The sequence below is a fragment of the Acinonyx jubatus genome, chromosome C2 (genome assembly GCF_027475565.1).
Source record: "Acinonyx jubatus isolate Ajub_Pintada_27869175 chromosome C2, VMU_Ajub_asm_v1.0, whole genome shotgun sequence".
Lineage (NCBI taxonomy): Eukaryota > Metazoa > Chordata > Mammalia > Carnivora > Felidae > Acinonyx > Acinonyx jubatus.
In genome coordinates, this window is record NC_069384.1 from 82,645,071 (window position 1) to 82,668,802 (window position 23,732).

Sequence of the window (23,732 nt, forward strand, 5' to 3'; positions counted from 1 at the left end):
TTATTTATTTTTGAGACAGAGAGAGACAGAGCATGAGCAGGGGAGGGTCAGAGAGAGAGGGAGACACAGAATCTGAAACAGGCTCCAGGCTCCGAGCTGTCAGCCCAGAGCCCGACGCGGGGCTCAAACTCACCGACCGCGAGATCATGACCTGAGCCGAAGTCGGACGCCCAACCGACTGAGCCCAACCCAGGCGCCCCATGGGTTGTAGTTTTAAAGATCTCTCAGTCACTCAAACTATAGGCACATTTAGTAGGGCATTTAAAATTTTTTTAAATTTATTTTTTTTTAATATATATTTTTTAACGTTTATTTATTTTTGAGACAGGGAGAGACAGCATGAACGGGGGAGGGTCAGAGAGAGAGGGAGACACAGAATCTGAAACAGGCTGCAGGCTCTGAGCTGTCAGCACAGAGTCCAACATGGGGCTCAAACTCAGGAACTGTGAGATCATGACCTGACCTGAAGTCAGATGCTTAACTGACTGAGCCACCCAAGTGGGTAAAGTTGGTACACCCACAGGAGGAAATGAGAAGGAAATGAGATGGGGGTCACTGCATGCCATGGAGAATCACAGGGGAAGCACCAGGTTTTGGTCAGGAGGCAGAAGCAGGAAGAAGCTAGGCCAGAGACTTTATTGGGGTTTCCACAGGAAAAACAAGGCAGGGTAGGGTAAATAACTTAGGTTTGGCTAGTTTGAATACTTCCAGTGGGTTTGGGGGTTAGGGGCAGTCTCCAGTCTTTTGGTACTTGGTTCTGGGATAATTTAGGACAGGTGAAATATTGGCTTGGTGTGTGAAGGTTAGATAAGGAAGTAGTTGGGGATATGGGCTTTGGATCAGTTGGTTTGAATACAAAACACTTCCTCCCTCTGAGTCCTTTTTTATTTCTAAGAATGGGCTAGCCCTGGGAGAGACTTTGTCTCTCCATTCCAAAAATGCCAGAGCACTGAGAATGCAGAAAATAAGACAATATAGTTAATGTAATTGGCCCTGTGATGAAATGATGCCAAATAGACAAACGCAGTAGCTAAGAGAACAGAGAACAACTATTTTACATGCTCAGTGTTTTTAAAAATTTTTATTTTATCTTTGAAAATTCTAGTATAATTAACATACAGTACTGTATTAGTTTCAGGTGTACAATATAATAACTGAGCAATTCTATACATTTCTTAGTGCTCATTATGATAAGTGTACTCTTAATTCTCCTTTTCTATTTTACCCACCCCTCTACCCACCTCCCCTCTGGAAATCGCCAGTTTGTTCTCTGTATTTAAGAGTCTGTTTTGTGTCTGTCTTTTTTTTCTTTGTTTTGTTTCTTAAATTCCACATACAAGTAAAATCATATGGTATTTTCTTTCTCTGACTTATTTCACTTAGCATTACACCCTTTAAGTCCATCCATGCTGTTGCAAATGGCAAGATTTCATTGTTTTTATGGCTGAGTACTATTCTATTGTGTGTGTGTGTGTATATGTATATATATACCACTTCTTCTTATCCGTTCATTTATCATTGGACACTTGGGTGGCTTTCATAATTTGGCTATTATAAATAATGCTGCAATAAACATAGGGGTGTGTGTATCTTTTCAAATTAGTGTTTTCGTATATTTTGGGTATATACTCAGCAGTCGAATTACTAGGTCACATGGTAACTCTGTTTTTAATTTATTGAGGAACCTCCATACTGTTTTCCACAGTGGCTGCACCAGTTTGCATTCCCACCAACAGAGCACAAGGGTTCCTTTTTCTCCACATCCTCACTAATACTTGTTGTTTTTTACGTTTTTGATTTTAGCCATTGTGACAGGTGTGAGGTGATATCTCATTGTGGTTTTGATTTACATTTCTCTGATTAGTGATGTTGAACATCTTTTCATGTGTCTGTTTGCCATCTGTATGTCTTCTTTGAAGGAATGTCTGTTCATGTCTTTTGTGTATTTTTTAATTCGATTATTTGGATTTTTTTGGTGTTATGTAAATTCTTTATATGTTTTGGGTATTAACTCCTTATTGGAGATGTCATTTGCAAATATATTCTCCCATTCAGTATTTTAGTTTTGTTGATAGTTTCCTTTGTTGTGCAAAAGTTTTTTTGAGACAGTCCCAATAGTTTAATTTTACTTTTGTTTCCCTCGCCTCAGGAGACGTATCTAGAAAAACGTTTCTGTGGTTGATGTGAAAGAAATTATTGCCTATGTTTTCTGTTAGGAATTTTATGGGTTCAGGTCTCACATTTAGGTCTTTGATCCATTTTTGAGTTTATTTTTGTGTATCGTGTAAGGCAGTGGACCAGTTTCATTTTTTTGCATGTAGCTGTCCAGTTTTCCCATACTATTTGTTGAAGAGACTTTTTCTCCCATTCTTTATTCTTGCCTCCTTTGTGATAGATTAATTGACTATATAATTGTGGTTTTATTTTTGAACTCTACTTTGTTCTGTTGACCTATGCATCTGTTTTTGTGCCAATACCATAGTGTTTGATTACTACAGCTTTGTAGTGAATCTGTGATTGTGATACCTCTAGCTTTGTTCTTTATCATGATTGCTTTGACTCTCTGGGGTCGTTTGTGGTTCCATCCAAATTTTAGGATTATTTGTTATAGTTCTGTGAAAAATGTTACTGGTATTTTGATATGGACCTGTTAATAATATTGGTTCTTCCAATCCATGAACATGGAATATCTTTCCATTTGTGTCATCTTTAATTTCTTTCATCAGTGGTTTATAGTTTTCAGAGTACAGGTCTTTCACCTCCTTGGTTAAGTTTGTTCCCAGGTATTTTATTATTTTTGGTACAATTATAAATGGGATTGTTTTACCAATTTTTCTTTCTGCTACTTCATTATTAGTGTGTAGAAATGCAACAGATTTTTGTGTATTGATTTTGCATCCAGTGACCATATTGAATTCATTTATTATTTCTAGTGGTTTTTTGGTGGTAACTTCAGGGTTTTCTCTATATAGTATCATGTCATCTGTAAATAGTGAAAGTTTTACTTTTTCCTTACCAATTTAGATGCCATTTATTTCCTTTTCTTGTCTGATTGCTGTGGCTAGGACTTCTAATACTATGCTGAATAAAAGTGGTGAGACTGGACATCTTTCTCTTGTTCCTGATGTTAGAGAAAAGCTGTCAGTTTTTCCCCACGAAGTATGATGTTAGCTGTGGATGTTTCATAAATGACCTTTATTATGTTGAGGTATGTTCCCTCTAAACCTACTTTGTTAAGAGTTTTTATCATGAATGTGTGTCGTATGTTGTCACATGCTTTTTCTGCATCTATTGAAGTGATCATAGGGTTTTTATCTTTTCTCTTGTTAATGTGATGCATCACGTTGCTTGATTTGGGAATATTGAACCACTCTTGCATCCCCAGAATAAATCCCACTTGATTGTAGGTGAATAACCTTTAAAATGTAATGTTTGATTCAGTTTACTAATATTTTGTTGAGGATTTTTGAATCTGTGTTCATCAGGAGTAGTGGTTTGTAGTTCTCCTTTTTTTTTTTTTTTTTGGTAATGTCTTTATCTGGTTTTGGTATCAGGATAATGGTGGTCTCATAGAATGAATTTGTAGGCTTTCTTTCTTCTTTTGTCTTTTGGAATAGTTTGAGAAGAATCAGTATTACCTCTTCTTTACACGTTTGGTAGAATTCACCTGTGAAGCCATCTGGTCCTGGGCTTTTCTTTGTTGGTATTAAAAAAAATTTTTTTTAATGTTTATTTATTTTTGAGAGGGGGGAGGGGCAGAAAGAGAGACGAAGACGCAGAATCAGAAGCAGGCTGTAGGCTCTGAGCTGTCAGCACAGAACCCGATGCAGGGCTCGAATTCATGAGCTGTGAGATTATGACCTGAGCTGAAGTTGGATGTTTAACCAACTGAGCCACCCAGGTGCCCTGGGATTTTTTTTTAAATTGCTTTTCAATTCATTGTTAGTAATTGGTCTATTCGAAATTTCTATTTCTTCCTGATTCAATTTTGGAAGGTTATATGTTTCTAGGAATTTATCTGTTTTTTTTCTAGGTTGTTCAATTTTTTGGCATATATTTTTTTAAATAAATTCTCTTATAATATTTTGTTATTTCTGTGGTGTTAGTTGCTATTTCTCCTCCTTCCTTTTCTTTTAAAGTTTATTTATTTATTTTGAGAGAGAGAGTGTGCATGAGCAGGGGAGGGGCAGAGAGAGAATCCCAAGCTGGCCCCATGCCATCAGTGCAGAGCCTGATGCAGGGCTTGAACACAGGAACTGCAAGCTCATGAACTGAGCTGAAACCAGGAGTCAGACACTTAACCGACTGAGCCACCCAGGTGCCCCTCTCCTCCTTCATTTCTAATTTTATTTATTTATTTGAGTCTTCTCTATGTCTTTCTTTGACTAGCCTGGGTAAAAGGGTTTTTTTTTTAATGTTTATTTCTCTTCATGCAATATGGGACTTAAAGTCATGATCCTATTATCAAGAGTCACATGTTCTTCCAACTGAGCCAGCCAGGTGCCCCAAGTCTGGCTAAAAGTTTAACAATTTTGATTATTTTTTTTTTCAAAGAACCACTCCTCATTTCATTTATTGTTCTGTTCTGTTGTTGTTGTTTTTTGTCTCCATTTCATTTATTTCTGCTCTCATCATTATTTCCTTTCTTCTACTTTGTCCTTTTTCCAACTCCTTTAGTGTAAGGTTTATTTGAGACTTTTCTTGTTTCTTGAGGTATTACTATAATCTTCTCTCTTGGAACAGCTTTTCTGCATCCCAAAGATTTGGACTGTTATAGTTTCATTTCTGTTTGTCCCCATGTATTTTTTGATTTCTTCTTTGGCTCCTTGGTTGGCCTATCCATTGTTCAGTAGCAGTTTATTTAGCCTGCGTGTATTTGTGTTCTTTCCAAATTTTTTCTTGTGATTGATTTCTAGTTTCATACCATTATGGTCAGAAAAGATACATGATACGACTTCAGTCTTTTTGAATTTACTGAGATTTATTTTGTGGCTAACATGTGATCTATTCTGGAGAATGTTCCTTATGCATTTGAAAAGAATGTATTCTGCTGTTTTGGGATGGAATATTTTGAATGTATCTGGTCCAATGTGTCATTCGAAGCCACTGTTTCCTTGTTGCTTTTTGTCTGAATGATCTATCCATTGATCTAGGTGGGGTGTTGAAATCCCCTGTTATTATTGTATTACTATCGATCTCTTCCTTTATGTCTGTTAATAGTTGCTGTATGTACTTAGGTGCTTTCATGTTGGGTGCCTAAATATTTACAATGTTATATCATCTTACTGGATTGTACCCTTTATCATTATGTCCTTCTTTGTCTCTTGTTACAGTCTGTTTTAAAGTTTATTTTGCCTGATATAATTATTGGTACCCCAGCTTTCTTTTCACTTCCATTTGCATGGTAATTGTTTTTCCATCCCTTCATTTTCAATCTGCCTATGATTTTAGTTCTGAAATGAGTCTCCTATAGGCAGCATTTAGATAAGTTTTGCTTTTTTATCCATTCAGTCAACCTATGTCTTTTGATTGGAGCATTTAGTCCATTTATATTCAAAGTAATAGTTAATAGATACATACTTATTGCCATTTTGCTGTGTGGTTTACAGTTGTTTTTGTAGTTCTTCTCTATTCCTTTCTTCTTTAATTGCTCTCTTCCCTTGTGGTTTGATGGCTTTCTTTATTGATATGCTTGGATTCCTTCCTCTTCATTTTTTGTGTGTCTATTACAGGTGTGTGTGTGTGTGTGTGTGTGTGTGTGTGTGTGTGTGTGTGTGTGATTGTGGTTACCATTAGGTTCATAGATAATATCTTATGCATAGAGCAGTCTATATGAAGTTGTTGGTCACTTAAGTTTGAACCCATTCTAAAAGCACTACATTTTTACTCCCCCACCTTCCACATTTTATGTAAAAATTGTTATAATTTACATCCTTCTATTTTGTGAATGCCTTGACTGATTTCTGTAGATATTATTGATTTTACTGCTTTTTTGTTTTAACCTCCATACTGGTTTTATAAGTGATTCGTCTACTACTTTTATTATGTTTGCATTTACTTGTGAAATATTTTCCCTTCATAATTTTCTTACTCCTAATTATGGCCTTTTCCTTCCCCTCAAAGAATTTCCTTTAATGTTTCTTATAAGACTGGGTTAGTGGTGATGAATTCCTTTAACTTTTGTTTTTCTGGGAAACTCTTATCTTTCCTTATGTTCTGAATGGTACTCTTGCTGGATAGAGTATTCTTAGTTGTAGATTTTTTTCCTTCATTACTTTGAATATATCATGCCACTGCCTTCTGGCCTGCTTTTCTGCTGAAAAACAAGCTGATAGTCTTATGGAGTTTCCCCTTGTATATAAGTGTTTTCTTTACTCTTTCTGCCTTTAAAATTCTTTCTTTGTCACTACTTTTTGCCATTTTAATTAATATATGTCTTGGTGTAGACCTCTTTGGGTTGATTTTTGTTGGGGGGCTCTCTGTGCCTCTTAGATCTGGGTTTTTGTTTCCTTCCTCAGATTTAGGGAGTTTTCAGCTATTATTTCTTCAAATAAATTTTCTGCCTCCTTCTCTCTCTTTTCTCCTTCTGGGATCCATATAATGCTAATATTATTGTGCTTAATGATGTCACTAAGTTTCCTTAAGCTATTCTCAGCTTTTATTATTCTTTTTCCTTTTTGCTATTGAGCTTGGTTGCTTTCTATTACTCTATGTTCCAGATCATTCATCTGTTCTTTTGCCTTCTCTGATTTGCTATTGATAACCTCTAGTATATTAAAAAATTTTTAATGTTTATTTATTTTTGAGAGAGAGAGAGAGAATGAGCAGGGTAAGGGCAGAGAGATGGAGACACAGAATCTGAAGCAGGCTCCAGACTCTGAGCTGTCAGCACAGAGCCCGATGCAGAGCTCAAATTCATGAGCTGTGAGATCATGACCTGAGCTGAAGTCAGATGCTTCACTGACTGAGCCACCCAGGTGCCCCTCCTCTAGTGTGTTTTTAATTTTAGTTATTTAGTTCTTCATCTCTGATTGGTTCTTTCTTTTTTTATTTTTATTTTTTAAGTTTATTTATTTATTTTGAGACAGAGACAGAGAGAGTGAGTGGGGAGGGGCAGAGAGAGAGGCAGAGAGAGACAATCTTGACATGGGGCTTGAACCCACAAACCTGAGATCATGACCTGAGCTGAAACCAAGAGTCGGACGCTTAACCAACTGAGCCACCCAGGATCTTCTCTGGTTGGTTCTTATTGATATTTTCTATCTCTTTGTTAAGTATATCAGTGAGATCCTCCACTCTTTTCTCAAGTACAGTTAGTATTTTTATGACCATTACTTTGAATTTCTTATTAGGCATATTATTTATCTCTGTTTCATTTAACTCTTTTGATGTGGTTTTGTCCCGTTCTTTCATTTGGGACATAATCCTATCTCTTTATTTTATCTAACTCCCTGGGTATGTTTCCATGTGTTAGGAAAGTCAGCTAAGTTTCTTGCTTCTGAAGTAGTAGCCTTATGAAGAGGTCCTGTGAGAGCCCCTGAGAGGGTGGTTGGTGGGTGGGGCTGTCAAACCAGATATCTGCCCCCAGTCCCATCTGCTGGGACTGTAGTCACACTAATATGTGTAGTTATCTTCCCCTCTCCCCAGGGCAGGAGTCACTTTGGTGTGGCACTGGTCCCTGCTAGGGGCTGCTTGCAGGATGTGTCATGGCAGGAGCCATTTTGGAGGGATGTCTGTGGAGTGAGGTAGGTTGGATTAGGTGGATCTGCAGGAGAATGCAGGAGTGGCATGTCTGGTATTAGCAAGCTATGGAGGAGTATTTGAGCTGGTTCCCATAGGTGTCTGGCTATCTTGGCTGGGGTAGGGGTTGGGGAGATGGCGCCCACCAGGTCTTTTGTTCTAGGAAAAGTCACCTATAGATCCTTCCCCCTCCAGTGCAGGGAAATTGCTAAATAAATCTCCTTCCCATATACCCCAGTTGCTTTTCTGTACGGTATCTCAGCTGGGTTGTTGGTTTGATGGCTCTTTAAAGGGTAGAGACTCTGTTTCCTTTTGCCCTCTGTCTCTCCCGGAGCCAAGCCTGCTAATTTTTAAAGTACCTGGAATTAACCCTTACTGATTGTACAAAGTCACAAAGTTAAGCCCCATTGTTTTTCAAAGCCAAATATTATAGGACTTTTCTTCCCAGTTCAGGTCCCCCATGCTTGGGGTGCCTGGTATGGGGTCTGGTCCTCTCTCTTCTCCATGCTTATGGTGTTGCTGCTGATTGTGGTTGACTCCCCTGGGAAATTTGGTTCCCAGTTGCATCTCTGCCCCTCCTACCTCCTTCTATGTGGCCTCCTCTCTATTAACTGTGGAAAGTCCATTCTGACAGTCTTTGGGTTTTCTGTGCTAGGTACACTGATGTGGCTGTTATCTAGGTGTGTCTGTGGGACAAGGTGAGCTTAGAATCTTCCTACTCCACCATTTTTTCAGAAGTTCTCTTGCCCATTTTTTAAAAAAAAATTCTTTCCAGGATTTTATTTAAATTCAAGTTAATTAACATATAGTGTAGTATTTGTTTCAAAAGTAGAATTTAGTGATTCATCACTTACATATAACACCGAGTGCTCATCACAAGTGCCCTCCTTACTGCCAATCACTCATTTAGTCCCTTCTCTCAACCCACCTCCCCTCCAGCAACCATCAGTTTGTTCTCTATAGTTAGGAGTCTCTTATGGTTTTCCTCTTTCTCTGTTTTTTTATTTTTATTTTTATTTTATTTTATTTTATTTTATTGTTTTGTTTTGTTTTGTTTTGTTTTGTTTACATCCAAGTTAGTTAGCATGTAGTGCAATAATGATTTCAAGAGGAGAATCCAGGGGCGCCTGAGTGGTTCAGTTGGTTGAGGTCCGGACTTTAGTTCAGGTCATGGTCTCATGGTTCATGAATTTGAGCCCTGCGTTGGGCTCCTTGCTGACAGCTCAGAGCGTGGAGCCTGCTTTGGATTCTGCATCTCCCTCTCTCTCTGCCCTTCCCCAGCTCACACTCTGTCTCTCTCTCAAAAATAAAAAAAATTTAAAAAAAGAGTAGAATCTAGTGATTCATCCCGTATGTATAACACCCAGTGCTCATTCCATCAAGTGTCTTCCTTAATGCCCCTTACCCATTTAGCCCATCCCCCCACCCACAACCCCTCCAACAACTCTCAGTTTGTTCTCTACATTTAAGAGTCTCCTCTGTTTTGTCTCCCTTCCTGCTTTTATATTATTTTTGCTTTCCTTCCCTTGTGTTCATCTGTTTTGTATCTTAAATTTCACATCTGAGTGAAGTGGTTAACTCCCCTGGGAAGTTTGGTTCCCAGTTGCATCTCTGCCCCTCCTAGCTCCTTCTGTGTGGCCTCCTCTCTATTAACTGTGGAAAGTCTATTCTGACAGTCTTTGGGTTTTCTGTGTCAGGTACACTGATGTTATTACCTAGGTGTGTCTGTGGGATGAGGTGAGCTCAGAATCTTCCTACTCCACCATTTTGTCAGAAGTCCTCTTGCCCATTTTTTAAAAACTTTTCTTTCCAGGATTTGTGAAGTAATGTGATATTTGTCTTTCTCTGACTGACTAATTTTACTTAGCATAATACCCTCTAGTTCCACCCAAGTTGTTGCAAGTGGCAAGATTTCATTCTTTATGATTGCAAGTAATACTCCATTGTGTGTGGGTATATATATATATGTATATACACACACATACATATACCACATCTTCCTTATCCATTAATCTGTTCATGGACATTTGGGCTCTTTCCATACTTTGGAGATTGTCAATAGCAGGGCTATAAACGTTGGGGTGCATGTGTCCCTTCAAAATAGCACACCTGTATCCCTTGGGTAAATACCTAGTAGTGCAATTGCTGGGTCATAGGGTAGTACTAGTTTTAATTTTTTAAGGAACCTCCACACTGTTTTCCAAAGTGGCTGCACCAGTTTGCATTCCCACCAGCAGTGCAAGAGAGATCTTCTCTCTCTGCATCCTTGCTAACATCTGTTGTTGCCTGAGTTGTTAATGTTAGCCATTTTGACAAGTGTTAAGTGGTATCTCATTGGGGTTTTGATTTGTATTTCCCTGATAATGAGTGATGTTGAGCATCATTTCATGTGTCTGTTGGCCATCTGGATGTCTTCTTTGGAAAAGTGTCTATTCATGTCTTTTGCCCAATTCTTCACTGGATTATTTGCTTTTTGGGTGTTGAGTTTGATAATATCTTCATAGATTTTGGATACTAACCCTTTATCTGATATGTCATCTGCAAATATCTTCTTCCATTCCGTTGGTTGCCTTTTAGTTTTGCTGATTGTTCCCTTCACTGTGCAGAAGCTTTTTATTTTGATGAGGTTCCAATAGTTCATGTTTGCTTTTGTTTCCCTTGCCTCTGGAGACGTGTTGAGTAAGAAGTTGCGATGGCTGAGGTCAAAGAGGTTTTTTGCCTGCTTTCTCCTTGAGGATTTTGATGGCTTCCTGTCTTATGTTTAGGTCTTTCATCCATTTTGAGTTTATTTTTGTGTCTGGTGTAAGAAAGTGGTCCAGGTTCATTTTTCTGCATGTTGCTCTCCAGTTTTCCCAGCACCACTTGCTGAAGAGACTGTCTTTATTCCATTGGCTATTCTTTCCTGCTTTGTCAAAGACTAGTTGGCCATACGTTTGTGGGTCCATTTCTGGGTTCTCTATTCTGTTCCGTTGATCCGAGTGTCTGTTTTTGTGCCAGTACCATACTGTCTTGATGATTACAGCTTTGTAATACATCTTGAAGTCCAGGATTGTGATACTTCCAGCTTTGTTTTTCTTTTTCAGGATTGCTTTGACTATTCAGGGTCTTTTGTGGTTCTGTACAAATTTCAGGACTGTTTGTTCTAGCTCGGTGAAGAATGCTGGTGTTATTTTGATAGGGATTGCATTGAATATGTAGATTGCTTTGGATAGTATCGATTTTAAACAATTTTAACATTTTAACAATATTTGTTCTTCCAATCCATGAGCATGGAGTATTTTCCCATTTTTTTGTTTCTTCTTTGATTTCTTTCATAAGCTTTCTACAGTTTTCAGTGTATAGATTTTTCACTTCTTTGGTTAGGTTTATTCCTAGGTATTTTATGGTTTTGGGGACAATTGTAAATGGGATCAGTTTCTTGATTTCTCTTTCTATTGCTTCGTTATTGGTGTATAGAAATGCAACTGATTTCTGTGCATTGATTTTATATCCTGCAACTTTGCTGAATTCATGGATCAGTTCTAGCAGTTTTTTGGTGGAATCTTTTGGGTTTTCCATATAGAGTATCATGTCATCTGCAGAGAGTGAAAGTTTGACCTCCTCCTTGTCGATTTGGATGCATTTTATTCCTTAGTGTTGTCTGACTGCTGAGGCTAGGACTTACAATAGTATGGTGAATAGTAATTCTCTTGCCCATTTTTAATTGTATTTGTTTATTGTTGAGTTTCAAGAGTTCTTTATATTTTGTAGATAAGAATGCATTGTCAGATATGTGATTTGCAAATATTTTCTCCTAGTTTGTGGGTTGTCTTTTTCATTCTCCTGACAGTGTCTTTTGCAGAGCAAATGCTTTTAATTTGGATGAAGTCCAGTTTATCAATTTTCCTTTTATATGTTATGTTTTTGGTGTTGTATCTCAGGACTCTTTACCTAACCCAAAAATTTTCTCCTGATTTTTCTCTTATGTTTTCTTCTCCAAGTTTTATGTTTTACATTTAGATCTCTGATGCTTTTTGAGTTAATTTTTTGTATGAGATGTGAACTAAGGTTCCTTTTTTTTTTTTTTTTTGGTATATGGACATCTAGTTGTCTTAGCACTATTTGTTGAAAATGGAATTATTTCTCCATGGAATTGACTTTGCACCTCTGTCAAAAGTCAGGTTAGTGTTTCCCAAAGTTCAGAAATGATTGGGGGTGTGGTGTGACTTTAAAGGATAGCACAAGGGAGACTTTTGTCATGATAAAATGGTTATGTATCTTGATTGTGCTGGTGGTTATGCAAATCTACAGATGTGAGACAATGATATAGAGCTAAACATACACATTACACCAATATCAATATGGTTTTGTACTATAATTATGTAAGATGCAGCCATAGAGGGGAGAGACTGAGTGAAAGGTACATGAGACCTCTCTGTACTGTCTTTGCAAATTCCTGTGAACCCATAATTATTTAACTATCTCATAATTACTATAACTACTATAATTACTTCAAAATAAAGAGTTAAAAAATCACTTGACCATATTTGTGTGAGTCTAGTTCAGAATTCTCTAGTCTATCCCACTGATCTATTTGGCTGCCCTTTGCCATTAATACATTCTTTATTACTGCAGTTTGTAAGTCTTGAAACTTTATTCATTTTCAAAATGGTTTTATCACTTATCAAAATGGTATTTTGCACTTCTGTATAGATTTTAGAATTAGCTTGTCAATTTCTACAGCAAGTCTGCTATAATTTTGATTGGGATTGCTTTCAATTTGCAGATCAATATTTAGCAGTACTGAATCCTCTAATATCTTTCTTTCATTTCTAATTTTCACTTTTAGCTGTCAGTTTAAAATTTCTCTTGGTCCTCTGTAGCTAAAGGTGACATGGCAGAGTCCTAGCAAGCATGGAACACATGCCTCCCTCTCCTGTTCAGTTATGTGGAACAGAAAATGTGCAGCCTAGCAGAATCTGTTAAAACTCCAGGCTATGTGGCAAAGTTATTTCTGCCTAATACAACGTTCCATATTGGTATTAAAAAAAAATCCAAGTATTGCCATAGCAGTTGTCTCAAGAAGCAAAATATATTGGCAATTTCTTGTTTTGTGTCCTATAATTTCTAATTTTAGAAACATATTTTTGCAACTCCTAAAAGTGGTTTACAAGTTTTAGGAGGGAAAGTCATAGATGGATTTAGGTTACCCCCCCCCAACTTTTTCTCATTTTATAAATGTAATTTTTAAAATTCCCAAGCTCCTGGGTGCTTGGCTGGCTCTGTTGGTGGAGCATGCAACTCTTGATATTGGGGTTGTGGATTTGGGCCACACATTGGGCATAGAGCTTACTTTAAAAAAACATAAAAATAAATAAATAAATAAATAAATAAATAAATAAATAAATAGGTAAAATTCCCAAACTCATTTTCAGAAGAAAAGGAGAAAGGCAGGGTAACTGATATGTAGTAACCAAATCCTACTAAACATGAGTGCCTTGAGGCAGGGCCTGTTGTGCTGTGTTCTCCTTCAGAGCCTGGCAGTTATTAGAAGTTCAATACATATTTGTTGAATGAGTAAATCACTTTTATTTTCACCTATAGGCTTTGGGCCCTAACATATTTTTTTTTAGTTCTGAAGTGGATTTAGCATTTGATTAATACTATATAATAATAGAAGAAACACTATATCCTTTTTTAAAAGATTTTATTTTTAAGTAATCTCTACACCCAACATGGGGCTCAAACTCACAATCCAGAGATTGAGAGTCACATGCTCCATCAACGGCGCCAGCCAGGTGCCCCTGGAAGCCTATATTCTTATGTCCTCTGACCAAGTTTTCAAAATATTAAACAAGGAGTGAAGAAATAGAAGGTCATTAAGTTAAAAGCTTAAAGGGGGACATATTTTAGAAATAGGAGTGAGGAGTCCTTGTTTCTCTTTAGGAGTGAGCAGGGGGTCCCTGAAACAGAGAGCCAGGATGATGTTCTGGTCAGAGCCACTGTAGTGGAGTAAAAAAGGACAACTTGGAATGAGTCAGCTTCCTCTAGGTGTGTGGGCATTTGTTCATCAGCATGGGTTTGTTCATCAGCATGGGTTTGTTCATCAGCCACATTGTTAATTTATAAAAACCCACTCCCTATTACATCCAAATCTCCACCATACTGGATACATAGGGGGCACATTAACATTCTTCACAGGAGGCATCAGTGTAGTAAATCTTTTTAATGCATACTTCTCAATAGGTCCTGTATTCTAATTTTATTTTGATATTCACCAGCCTACCCCTTATTGGGCTTCTCATTGCAGAATTTTAGGTCTCAATACGGCACTTGATTTTGTGGCTGAAGAGTAGGCTTTAGCTTGGGAACTTTCGACAAAACTTCACCTAGAGTAAGACCCGACTTCTAAGTAGCTTAAAACTGAGTCCCCTGAACGAAGTCACCATTTTGTCACAGCTTGTACAACCCTTTGGTATTCCTCACCTAAAGGGGATTAAATATAAAGGGGCTATAAAATGTTTCTCTGCTGCTACTAGGAATTTATACAAAGGATGCAGGAGTGCTAATTCATGGGGGCACATGTAACCCAATGTTTATAGCCCCCCTATCAACAATAGCCAAAGTATGGAAAAAGCCCAAATGTCCATCAACTGACGAATGGATAAAGAAGACATGGTTTATAAATACAATGGAGTATTACTCAGCAATCAAAAAGAATGAAATCTTGCCATTTGCAACAATGTGGATGGAACTGGAGAGTATTATGCTAAGTGAAATAAGGCAGTCAGAGAAAGACAGATACCATATGTTTTCACTCAAATGTAGAATTTGAGAAACTTAAAAGAAGACTATGAGGGAAAGGAACGGAAAAAAATAGTTACAGAGAGGAGGCAATTAATAAGAGACTCTTAACTATAGAGAACAAACTGAGGGTTGACGGGGGGAGGCGGTGGGGAAGGGAAAATGGGTGATGGGCATTGAGAAGGGCACTCATTGGGATGAGCCCTGGGTGTTGTATGTAAGTGGTGAATCACGAGAATCTACTCCCAAAGCCAGGAGCACACTGTATATACTGTATGTTAGCTAACTTGAGAGTAAATTATATTTAAAAACATGTTTCTCTGCTATTTGTATTAACTCTTTGTGTGTTAAATTCCTGGTCAGGCAAAGTTCAAGTACTGTTTAAATAACAACAGAATCTAGATGAGCTACTGTTTAATTATCTGTGAGGAATATATTAATTTTTCCCCTATAGATCATTATGTTAAACTCTGTCTCTGACCTTCATGGCTACATTGACAAAAGCCAACTGACAGAAGACTTAGGGGGAACTTTGGAATATCGCCATAGTCAGTGGATAAATCATCGAACTGTAAGTACCAACTTATGTGCCCTTTTTATTGTTTTTCCTTATTTTCCAGTAGGCAGGGCAGTTAAAGTTGGGCAGTCATTGCCCATGACTATCTAAGATACAGAAGGTTGGTTTTTCTAAGCCACAGGTAGGGGAGAAATGGGGCGGAAGGGAAAAGGCTGGGCTTGTCCTGCTGACTACCTTCACCTCACTTCATCATCTGGCATGGGGGATTGGGGGAACTTGATTTAGAATGCACCTGGGGAGAATGCAAAATACGAGCACCATGCTAAAGCGGAGAAGTTAATTTGCTTGGTCAGGGATGGGTCTCAGACAGTGTTCCACACAACTCCCCAGATGATTCTAATGTATAGACAGATCAAAATCCACCAAGTCAGAAGGAGCTGTATTTGACTATTGTCACAATTATTTACTGTCTGACTTTGGGTCAGTTATTAAACCTCTTTCAGCTTATTTTCTCCCTGTTAAAATGGAACTAACAGTGGTTTTCAGCTGAGGGCGATCTGAGACTTTTTTTGTAGTCATAACTTGGGAGGAAGTGTATTACTGGCATCTAGTGGGTAGGAGCCAGGTATGCCGTGAAACCTCTTATAATGCATGAGACAGCCTCCAACAAAGAATTGTCCAGCCCAAATGTCAATAGTGCCAATGATGAGAAACCTCAGACTGCCTGAAAGTTTAACATGAGACCAAGTGATGTAATGTGTGTGAAAGCACCTGACGTAGTATTTTACTTGTCACTCTACTCACTCATAGCAAGGGTTATCATGCTAAACTAGAAGGGTCAGTCATGTCAAGAACAAAGTGGGATTGAAACTCAAATAATAAGTGTTTCTGTATAAATTCCCCTTTCCCCACTCTTCTAGCCCTAGCCCCTTGAAAAGACTGGGTTTTCTGAGCCAAGTCAGAAGCTTCCTTCACCACCCCAGTGACAACTGGCAGTGTCAGCCCACCTCTCTGTGTATCTGGTCACTTTGGAAACATGTTGCCCAATATTTAAACAATGAACACCTGAACTACATTTAATTTGGAAGGAGAATTCACTCTCCTTTAGAGTGTAAAGCTTTGTGATTTTTTTAAAGGAAATTTTAAGAACTAAACAAAAATAGATTTCTAGCAACACATTATATATGCAACATTTATTGCATTTCTAGCAACGCATTTATTTCAAAGCTACGGATTCTGATCCTTCCCTCACTTCTTTGTATGCCATGTAATTCTAAGGAAGACATGACCCTTCCCAAAACCTAAAGAACCTGGGCAAGAACCCTATAAATTTCTCATGAGTTTTACCACAGTAACTGTGGCTCCTAAAGAATCTCAGGAATTAAGAAAAGGAATGGTGACATTCTTCACAAACATATTATTCTAAATAGGTCTAAATATAAAAGATACGGAGGGAAGCTTATGTAGACTATCACACACAAATAAGTGTGATCAAGGTCATCCTATGTTGCAATTTCATTAAACCATATGAAAAGTGGAACTGGAGTGCTTCTAGGCTTCATTTCTTCACTTCCTAGGACTTTATTACATTACTTTAGTAATCAAAAGTAGTTAGTGTCCCACCCAGCCTTACTGCCTAGCTAGCTCTCCCTTTTCCTCTGATTTCTCTACCAATTCTTTGTTTTATTATGTTCTTCATGTTTTTTCCAAGTTGCCTCAGATCTTTTCTGATATAACAAAAGTTTGCAGCAAATAAAGAAAAAACACAAATGCCCCTTGATGTCAAAGACTAGAATACTTCTCTACGAACTTAGAGAGGTAAAGAAGACTGAACCATGAACATAGATTATTTAAAGACATAGCATGAACAGACATGTGCACACACTTTCCCACCCCAAGCCCAGTTTGTATCCTTGGTTAGTGTGTGTGCATGTGTTAAATATATTATGGTGAACTTTAAAAAATACAGATCTTTTTTGGGGGAACAGTGTACTTTCTGGTTGTCGGATCATTGAGACTCATTAGAACTGAAAAGAACCTTAAAGATCATTTATTTCAATTACCTTATTTTATAGGTAAGGAAACTGACCTTCAAAGTAAAGAAGTGACTTATCCAAGGTTATACAGTTGAGTAGTGGTAGAGCCAAGACTAAGGCTAAGCTCTTTTTCATCACCCCATCAGTGTCAGGTCCTTTGTACCATTTCCAAGGTGATTGTTTGCTAATCAGATACCTGGAATCAAGTTAATTTGTTAACAGACTCTCCATAGGAAACGCCTGGATGTCCTCTATTTCCTGTATTTTCCTCTATTTCATCTGCAGGCCTGGCACCTGACTCTCAGGGTTGTTACTGTTATTATTATTACATTTGCAAGGTACTGTACTGTGCCCAAGTCCTTTCACATTTGCTATTCCTTTGATCCTCAAAAAACCCCTGCAAAAACAGAGCAACCATTATTCCCATTTTTCGGATGAGGACACTAGGACTCAGAGTAATACCTGGCTTACTTAAGATCACACAGTTAGAGATCAGAATCTGAACTCTAATTCAAGTCTGAAACTCCAAAAGCCAAGATTTTTTTGTTGGTTTAATTTTAAATCTAGTTTTGTGAAATCTAGTTTTTATTGCTAAGAGGTGGTGTAGCATATAGTGCTTAAGATGGCTGGCTCTGGGTTCAATTCCAGTTCTGCCACTAATTTTTTATATGACTTTGGGGAAGTTACTTAACCTGAATTCACCTTAGTTTCCTAGTCTATAGATTGTGGTGATAATAGTAACCTATTTGAGATGCATTACAAGAGGTAGTGCATATAAAGCAAAATATTTAGGGTGGGTGATGGGTATTGAGGAGGGCACCTTTTGGGATGAGCACTGGGTGTTGTATGGAAACCAATTTGACAATAAATTTCATATATTGAAAAAAATAAAAAATAAAAAAATATTTAATATCATATTTTCTTATAAGTCCTCTGATAAATTGGATTTTTATATGTTATTCATTATAGGCTATTGGTGAATGACGTTGAGAGAGTATCTTACACAGATATTAGGTTATGTAAAAGTAATAATACTTTGATGTGCTTGAAAGATTTTCATAAAAGTTAGTGGTTGTCTGAATTTCCAGGCCAAAAGAACTATGATGTTCAAGATTGCAACTGTATAAATACTTGTGCTAATAGGGGAGATTCCACCAACAACAATAGGGGAGACTCATTACAGATAAGAAAACTGACCTTCAAAGTAAAGAAGTGACTTATTCAAGATTATACAGTTGATGGTGGGTGCCTGGTTGGCTCTGGTAGAACATGCGACTTTAGATCTCAGGGTCATGAGTTCAACCCCCACATTGGGTGTAGAGCTTACCTAAAAAAAATGGTTAAAGGACAAAGACTTCAGTTTCAGACAGTAGGCGGGGGTGTGCAATGCTCCGGAAGCCTTATAGCTCCAGCTTCAGCTCTGGCCTCTGGTGCAGAAAAGGGCCACTTCATGTCTGGCACATTCTTTATGATGAGCATCTGGGTTTTCAGAAATGTTCTCTGATGATATAAGATCAGAGGTAATTTTTTCCCAAGTGAAAATTAGGTTAGACCTCTTTGCTACTATCAGTTATCCATCTAGCAGCTGTTTATGGGCCACCTATTATGTGACAGGCATAGTACCATTTGCTGGGGTAACAGAGGTGAATTGCGCTTGCCCTTCAAGGGCAAAGTTGTCTCAGGAGCAGAGGGAAGTGGGCATAGTAGAACCCATCTGGCTGAGTAGAATGATTTGTGGGATTCTTAAAAGCCACTTACTTTCAACTAAATCTGCTGATGATCAGCATCACTTTTTCTAGGTTAGGCTACATGTTTACTGCTAAACTGTACTGAGTAAAATGCAGATATCTCACCTGGGATATGAGGTGTGAAGTTACTCATCAGTTAGTAGGTATTCATTTAATGGCAGAGTAGTGTCCTTAGTGGAAGGTCAATTTTTATAAAGAAGTGACAGGCAGAGGTCCCCAACGCCTTATCACATGTGATAAAAGTAACTCTCTGAAAGGTCACTAGCGACTTACCTAATCACTACATCCATCTTCTCCCTTGGGGTCAAACTTGCTTCCCAAACTTAGTGACCTTAGTTGAATCCTGCCTTCTTTCCTTCCTTACTGCTCAAGCAATACTATCTTGGGCAATTCACTTGACCTGTTGGAGCTTCAGTTCCCTCTTCTATAAAATGGAGATAAAATACCTTCCATTCTGGATTGTTGAGATGATAGACAAATGTATAGCACCAAGTACAATGCATGGCCCGTTGCAGGTACTCAGGAAATGGCAGCTAGTTGTACTGTCCTTCTATTCAGAGAGCATATTGGTGAATGTTAAGCTGTCCTCATTGTTATGTCTGACCTTCCAGGCCATTGAAAACTTTGCCGTGACATTGAAGACCACTGCCCAGATGCTCCAGATGTTTGGGGCCTGCCTAGCCACAACAGAGCTGCCCAGGGGCCTGCTGTCCACTGAAGACCTCCTCATGTCCCACACAGGGCAGCGGGACAAGCTGCAGGTGAGTGGCCAGTGGCCTTGGAGAGAGCCAGGAGCAGAATTAAAAGTGAAGTCCTCTTCTTCCCCCTTTTCTGGTGACTTGGCAGCAGTTGATCATCTTAAATCTTCTAGATAGGCAGTATGTAAAGAGGAAACCTCTTGAGACTGGTCCATGAGTGTAAAAGGATTGTAATTAAGACCTGTGAGAAGCAGCTCTGTAAAGGGAAACTCATTCCACCATGTGAGACAGGTGTGTGAACCTCCTCTCAAGTGCAGCACCCCTATGATCTGTTTGGGACAGAGCAAGATATGATGGATATGGCTGCAGTGAATGAAGGAGGGGTGGCAATTGTCTTTTGAGGCATAAGCTTTCCTGAGCCTATTGTGAGGTTTTGGGGCAAACTAATAACTAATAACTTTGGGGCAAACTATTGCTTCACTTTCTCAGGGATGTATCTTTTTATTTGGGGAGTAATTTGAGAAAGAAGACATGGAAGGTGCTCTGAACTGGGTTTAAGGAGAAGCACCTATTAACTATTCATAAAATCATGTCAGAGCCTGCTAAGAATGGAGGCTGGTAGATTCTTTCAGGTCATGCAGTAAAGGGAGGTGTCTTCCGGGGGCTTATAGGAAGGGTTTCAGCTCTTTTCTACTTCCAGAAGCATAAATGGACCAAACCCATCATTTCACCAGAAGACCAGAACACCATTGGGCAGCAAACTGGGGATCAGAAGGTCAATGCATCTTAGCATTACATGTATTCTTGCTGCATGGAGCTTGAGAAGAGCTGACCTCTTTTATTTGTGGCCCAAAATTTACAAAAACGCTTTGCTAGGTGGTTGATTTGCTCATTTAGCCAGCATTATTGACCACCTACCACTACATGTAGGCAAAACAAACCAAAAAAGTGCAAACTTAAGGAACACATAGTTGAGTTAGGGGAGTCTCAGGGTCTAGCGGCTAAGGCAAATTAATTCTTCCATGTGTCAGGGAGCACTATTAAATTCTCTTTGGAAGGAGCTGGATATCCAAAAAAGAGTTCAAAATATACTTTCCACATTACTCTGAATAATTAAAAGATCTGGTTTGAACCTGTGAAAACCTGAAAACATCCTAGAACTTTTCCCTGGAAATGTCTCTGATGACCTTGACAAGCACGCACAACCTAGCACACCCTTCCTGTTCCCGTGTGTGCTTTTTACACCTGGATGGAAACTTAGGGCACATCTTCAGAGCACGTGCAGGCAGGTGTCCCAGGCTTTTTTGCATATTGGATCCTTCTCCGAGGAGAGCTTCTACTTCCTGAGTAAGGGTGACTTTGACAGGCTATGAGCTGTCTCTCAGTTTACAAACAGTATGCTGGCATTCACCCTGCTGCCACTAGGACCTTGTCTGTGCGAAGAGGAAATTCACTGAAATTCTATGGACTTCTATGGATGTTCCCAGAAGCGTGTCCCTGAACTCCTTCTGTAGCCTGAGTGCTGACAGTAAAAAAAATTAAATACCCCAAATGATTAAGGAGGTTTTCTCTTCATGGGAATGAAAACTCCTTAAGCCCTTTGGACCGTGTGACAACTGGATATCCATGTGAAAAAGAAGGAAATTGGATGCTTACCTCACCTTGTCCACAAAAATTAACTCAAAATTGGTCAGGGAACTAAATATAAGTTCCAAAATTATAAAACTCTTAGGAGAAAATATAGATGTAATTTTTTATGACCTTACATTAGGCAATGGTCTCTTAGATACCACACCAAAAGCACAAACACCTAAAGAAAATAAATAAAGTAGACATCACCAAAATTAAGAACTTTTGTGCTTCAAAGGACACTATCAAAAAGGTGAAAAGACAACCCGCAGAATGGGAAAAAATATCTACAAATCATGTATCTGATGAGAGTCTAATATTCAGAATATATAAACAACTCTTGGAGTACCTGGGTGGCTCAGTTGGTTGAGCATCTGACTGACTCAGGTTGTGATCTCACAGTTCTTGAGTTCCAGCTCCACATGGGGTTTGCTGCTGTCAGCAGGGAGCCTGCTTTGGATCCTCTGTCCTCTTCTTTCTCTGCCCCTCCCCCACTTTCTCTTTCTCTCTCTCTCTCAAAAATAAAAAAAACATTTTTTAAAAAATTAAAAAAATAAACAACTCTTACAACTCAACCTTTATAAAAAGACAAATAACCCAATTAAAAAATGGGCAAAGTAGGGGTGCCTGGGTGACTCAGTTGGTTAAGGGTCCGACTTCAACTCAGGTGGCTCAGGTCATGATTTTATGGTTGGTGAGTTCGAGCCCTGTGTCAGGCTCTGTGCTGACAGCTCAGAACCTGGAGCCTGCTTTGGATTCTGTGTCTTCCTCTCTCTCTGCCCCTCCCCTGTGTGAGCTCTGTCTCTCTCTCTCAAAAATAAATAAGCTTTAAAAAAATGGGCAAAGGATTAGAACAGGCATTAGACAGATAAATGGTTATTAAGCACATGAAGACATGTGCAACGTCATATATTGTTAGGGAAATGCAAATCAAAACTGCAGTGATATACCCACTAGAGTGGCACTAATTAAAAAGGTGGGCCATAATAAGTGTTGAGGAGGATGTGAGGGAATTGGAACCCTCATACATTGCTTGTGGGAATGGAAACTTTCTGGTAGGTCCTCAAAAAGTTAAACATAAAGTTACCATATGACCCAGAAATTCTACTTCTACGTATGTACATAAGAGATTTGAAAACATGTTTTATATAAAAAGTTACACATAAATGTTCATAGCAGGATAACACCCCAAAAGTGGAAGCAACCCATGTGTCAATAAGCTGATGAGGGGATAAAAAAATGTGGTATATCCATACAATGGAATATTACTCAGCCATAGAAAGGAAGTACCAATACATGCTTTAATATGTATGAACTTTGAAATAATTACGCAGAGTGAAAGAAGCAGACACAAAAAGCCACATATTGTACAATTCTACCTATATGAAATGTCCAGAATAGGTAAATGTGGACAGAAAGGTAGATTAGTGGTTTCCAGGGTCTGGAAAGAGGGAGAAATGGAGAGTGATTGATAATAGGTATGGGGTTTCTTTTTGAGGGTGATGAAAGTGTTCTGGGGAGAAAACATGGACTTGTATGCATTAAAAGGGTGAGTTTTAGGGGTGCCTGGATGGCTCAGTGGTTGGGCATCTGACTCTTGACTTTGGCTCGGGTCATGATCTCACAGTTCAGAAGATCAAGCCTGGCTTCAGGCTCTGCGCTGATGGTGCAGAGCCTGCTTGGGATTCTCTTTTTCTGCCCCTCCCCTGCTCGTGTGCGCGCACACGCTCTCTTTCTCAAAATAAATAAATAAAACTTAAAAGAAGAGTTTTATGGTACTATACGAATAATATCTCGATTTTTTAAAAAAGAAAAGATCTGGGGCGCCTGGCTGGCTCAGTTGATTAAGCGTCCGACTTTGGCTCAGGTTGTGATCTCATTGTTTGTGGGTTCAAGCCCTGTGTTGTGCTCTGTGCTGACAGCTTGGAGCCTGGAGCCTGCTTCGGATTCTGTGTTTCATTCTCTCTTTGCCGCTCCCCCACTTGTGCTCTGTCTCTCAAAAATAAATAAATGTAAAAAAAAAATTAAAAAAAAAAGAAAGAAAGAAAAATATCTTTGGGCCTAAAATAATAATAAAATAACCATGAACCCTATACAGGTACGTGCTTTTCATACTGTTTATGATAGCCCTACAGACCTTCTTTCTTAGCAAAACAGCTCTTCCTGTTGTCTAATTCCATGTTGGTTTTGGAAGCAGTTCACAGAGGCAGGCAGTCTTCCTTCTGAGTCCCAAAGGAGGTGATTCTCACCTCTTTGAAGGTCTTATTTTGGGGCAGAAACCCCAGGGCCTTGGCCTTATACTCTCAGATACTTAAGTCAACTGACACACTTTACTATGTGTCCAGGTAAATAGGGTAAGACTCTCATATTTTGTTGTTGTTGTTGTTAAAATAAGAAATCCAACAGGGCCATAGTCCTTTTTCTCATCATGCAGGAGGAAAGTGCCAGTGGTCCTTTGATTATGTGATAGAGCACTCTTCTACAAATATGAATACTGTTTAGCATTTAATATTTGTTCCATTCAGAATTTATCCAATTGTGTATTCAGAGATGACAATTCTATCAGCATTTCCAGGGTTAC

At 38.6% G+C, this 23,732-nt stretch overlaps 1 protein-coding gene across 2 annotated transcripts in view; it reads left to right on the plus strand.

Moving 5' to 3' along the window:
• The window catches only part of MCF2L2 (MCF.2 cell line derived transforming sequence-like 2), a 263,631-nt gene that overhangs the window by 91,474 nt on the left and 148,425 nt on the right, over positions 1–23,732 (plus strand). For both annotated transcript variants that reach the window (XM_053221168.1, XM_015063590.3), the window contains 2 exons: positions 14,978–15,094; positions 19,436–19,585. In XM_053221168.1, coding sequence (XP_053077143.1) covers positions 14,978–15,094; positions 19,436–19,585 — 267 coding nt within the window. The remainder of the gene's footprint in view (positions 1–14,977; positions 15,095–19,435; positions 19,586–23,732) is intronic.